Source organism: Castanea sativa, chromosome 1 (genome assembly GCF_040712315.1).
Source record: "Castanea sativa cultivar Marrone di Chiusa Pesio chromosome 1, ASM4071231v1".
NCBI classification, from domain to species: domain Eukaryota; kingdom Viridiplantae; phylum Streptophyta; class Magnoliopsida; order Fagales; family Fagaceae; genus Castanea; species Castanea sativa.
Genome location: NC_134013.1, coordinates 64,640,246 through 64,644,193, shown reverse-complemented (window position 1 = coordinate 64,644,193; position 3,948 = coordinate 64,640,246). Strand labels below are relative to the sequence as shown.

Here is a 3,948-nt window from a genome sequence, read left to right as displayed (position 1 = left end):
AAGGCATTAAGCTTGATGGCAAAAAAAAAAACCTGTACATATAATAGAACCTATTCGATGTGGACCAAAAAAAAAAAATTCAGACTTAAAAAATGAACATGAGGGAAACGAACTTCATGCATACAGAGAGAGAGAGAGCTGAGATTTGATATAAGAAAAAACTTACCTCAAATCTATGTTATTGTTGTTGTCGTTTCTATTGAAATCTAAAGCAAAGAGGTGGGTGAAAGAAGTTTGAAAACACAGAATTGAGAGAATTACATAAATGAAGAAGAAGCAATTTAAGTGTACTGGAAGTGTGCTCCTATTTTGTAGATAGTGTTTTACGTGAAAGTTAAAAAACTATTTTTACCAAGTTTTGCCCTTACTTAAACATAGGCTGTAGGGGTATTTTAGACAAAAGAAAAAATCATTTACCAAATTATCATTTAGTTTTGTCTCTACTTAGACCTAGGTGTGCAAGGGCATTTTGGAACAAAAAAAATCCATTCCAAACAGGTGCAGCCGCTTAAATAGTAACTAGTCTCATCACACGCGCTTCGCGCGTGCGATGAGACTTTTCTTTTTTAATGGTCCTATTTTGTTAATAGGAGAGTGATCCTATTTTTTAGGCAATATTTTAGTGGGAGTTGGAGTTGCATTTTTACCGGATTGTCCTTTAGTTTTGTCTCTACTTAAACATAAAACTGTAGGGGCATCTTTGAACTAAAAAATGAGTTTTTACCGGATTGTCCTTTAATTTTGTCTCTATTTAAATATGGGACTATAGGGGCATTTTTGAACTAAAAAAATAAGAATTTAAATAAGGGCAGCCCCTTAAATAGTAGTATAGATATAGATAATGTTTTAAAATAAAATGAAAGGTCTGAACCCCAACTAATGTACAAACTATAGGCCCACTTTTTTTATAAGAAAATAATAATAACAATAACTAACGGAGGCCCCAAATTGCAAATATATATTGTGAAGAGATTAGAGAGAGAGTCTGAGAGTCATATGAGCAGCCTATGAGATATCAGATCAAGAGATTAAGCTTTTAATTGTGACCGTCAGATTTTGGTCTTTTATTTTGATTTAGATGGTTGATTTGTAAATTTGGTACTTGTGCCCCCTGAGTCACCGCTCAAAATCAAATCACTGAGAGTGCTCAGCCTCAAATCACTGTTCAATCTTCAATGTACTGTACACTCTAATTATATACTTAAAAGCAACGGTGGAAGATTGAGCAAAAGCAATTAACTCGGTGAGCAAAAGCAACTGCGATACTGCATCATAAATTTCCTTATAAGCCTCTAATCATCAACATTCACCGATCACAATCCAACGGTGGAAGATTGAGGGATACCAAATTGTAGTTGTCTGAGTACTCGTATGTAAAAGTGTAAAACCTTCCTCACATTTTTTTTAATAAATTAAAAAAGAATCCCTTGCCTCACAAACCCTCATAGCCGTTAGAAAAGTTAAAACAGCATCTGATTCAAAAAAATCGACCGTTGGAAAAAATAATCCCCTACTTCCTTCCTAATCTGTCTCAACCTTTCCTTCTCTGCACAATAGTACCCATTATCTTTCTTCTTTCGCTCTCCCATCAAAAGCCCAATAATAAAAATTACTGCAGAAAATGGTGAGTGTAGAAGAACCAAAACAAAGTCCAAAAAACCCAGTTGCAAATGGGCAAAACGTGGACGGTGTATTCAGCCCCAGATTCAAATCTATGGCGGCCTTGGCTGGTTGGGATGAAGAGGCTCTCTTGCTTGCAAGCCTCGTCGTTGAGGACACGCCCGAACGAGAGACTAAGAACAAGAAACGCTCTGATTTACTTTTCAAGACTCCACCCAGCAATTCAAGAAGGTACAGTGTTCACAATGACAAACCCAATTATTAGTTTAGAGTTTAGTATAAAGATTGCATATGTTCTGTTTGATTTATGAGAAAATTAGGAAGAGAGAATTACTGGGATTTAATGCTATTGGGGATATATATTTTCTTTTTCGTTTTTGTTGGCAATTAAAGGGACACTATTGTTATGTGTTTTAGGAAACGTAGGGCTCAGAGAAAGAGTCCAATTTCAATCCCAGTTGCTGTTCTTGATCTAGATGAAGAAGAAACTAAAAGGAAAGGTATCAATTTGTCTGAGTTAAAATTATGGATTACTGGGTTTCTTTTTCTTTTAATAGTATCTGGTTTGATTACTGGGAAAGCTATAAAGGAAAAGGAAATGATTGATTTTGGTTAATATTCAGGCACAGAGGGCGAGAAAAAGAATTCAGAAATGAAAAATGTTGTGAATGATGAAAAGAAGAAAGGAGCAAATGAATCACCTGAGCAAAATTCTAGTGTTTCATGCTCAAGTTCAGGTCTTCCTTGTATGGATAAGCTTAGAGAAGAGCTATCTTGCGCAGTAAGAATTTTTTTTATGATAGTTTTGTTGACTACTTTAAATTGACTATATTGGTTTTTTTCCCCTATAATTTTAATTGGGTCTAATTTGCTTACAGATTTGTTTGGAGATTTGTTTTGAACCTAGTACTACTCCTTGTGGACACAGGTAAACTCAAAGTTAACTTAAACAAAACCTAATATTTGAATGTACCACCACATAGACAAAAAGGATCTTATTTTTGTCATAATGAACTCTTGTTTCATTTCACCATGTAGTGGCTTTCCACTTGGGTCCAATTTGACTTGAATCATATCACTGTTTAGTAATAGTGCATTTGTTGGACAATGACATGCTACCAAATATACCATGCATTTGTTTCTCTAATTTCTTTCTTAGTGTTGATTAGTTTCTTTGATTTCACATTCTTAAGTCTAGTAGTGGATCAATTAGTCCTGAGTTTTTCTCTTTAATTGTAGTTTTTGTAAGAAATGTCTGCGATCTGCTGCGGATAAATGTGGGAAAAAGTGTCCAAAGTGCAGACAACTAATAAGGTAATAAGCCAATAGCTCAGGGGAGTTTTATATCATTGAAATATATTTTTGGGATTTACTTTACACCCCTTTACTTGAATTTGCAGCAATGGAAGATCTTGCACCGTGAACACAGTTCTTTGGAACACAATACAGCTTCTCTTTCCACACGAAGTAGAAGCAAGGAAGGCAGCCGGTGCCTTGAATAGCCGAGAAGCTGGGTGTAAAATCCCAGAAACAGCCTTCTATAATAATCTAAGGAATGAAAATACCAGAGCATCCGGTGTATCAAGCAGAGATACAAGTTCAAGGAGAAGAAGAGGGACAGTAAGCCATGTTGAGAATGCTGCATTAGCTATAAGGTCTCAGAGAGGAGATGAGGATCAAAGCCAGGAAAGAGGGGTTTATAATAATGTGAGGATTCGAAGTAGCCAACCTGGGGTTTCAACTAGAGATACAAGAGTGAGAGCAAGAAGAGGGATGTTGAGCCAAGATGAGGATGCTGCACTAGCTCTAAGGTTGCAGAGAGAAGAGTTTATGGATGCTTTTAGGGAAACCAGTGAGCAATCTAGCAGCTCTCTTTCCTTAGCCAGAGCAAACTTAAGAGCCATGGCATCTAGAGCCATTAATCTTCGTATTAGAGGACGCACTAATATGTAGTCTAGGGTATGTCTGAATTAGTACAATGCACTTTTATACAAATGATAGGGTATGTCTGATTTAGTACTCAATCCTATTGAGTGCGACAAGATTTTAAGTTGTATTCTTTTGTTCTCAATTCATTGTTTTGTTTCACTTAGTTCTTATCACGAAGAAGAAGGTTGTTCTTGTTTTGCATTAGAAAAAACTAGACTAATCATTGTTGACAAAGAAGAGAACGAGAGAGAACAAAGAAGAGAATGAGAGAGAACAAATGTTTCTGAAATGTTTAGTCATTCAACTGCTGTTCCATACAGCACAAAACATTTCTGTTTGCCAGTTTTCACAAGTTGTCACTATTTCCACTTCCACATCTCCTTTCCAGCTTCGACACAC

At 36.0% G+C, this 3,948-nt stretch overlaps 1 protein-coding gene across 1 annotated transcript; it reads left to right on the top strand.

The window, feature by feature from the left end:
- The first annotated feature begins 1,533 nt into the window (after positions 1-1,533).
- LOC142606643 (uncharacterized) lies at positions 1,534-3,709 on the top strand. The gene is made up of 6 exons (XM_075777974.1): positions 1,534-1,851; positions 2,038-2,120; positions 2,244-2,401; positions 2,499-2,548; positions 2,860-2,934; positions 3,021-3,709. The coding sequence occupies exons 1-6, from the start codon at positions 1,622-1,624 to the stop codon at positions 3,571-3,573; spliced, it is 1,149 nt and encodes a 382-aa protein (XP_075634089.1). The 5' UTR covers positions 1,534-1,621; the 3' UTR covers positions 3,574-3,709.
- The last annotated feature ends 239 nt before the right edge of the window (positions 3,710-3,948 follow it).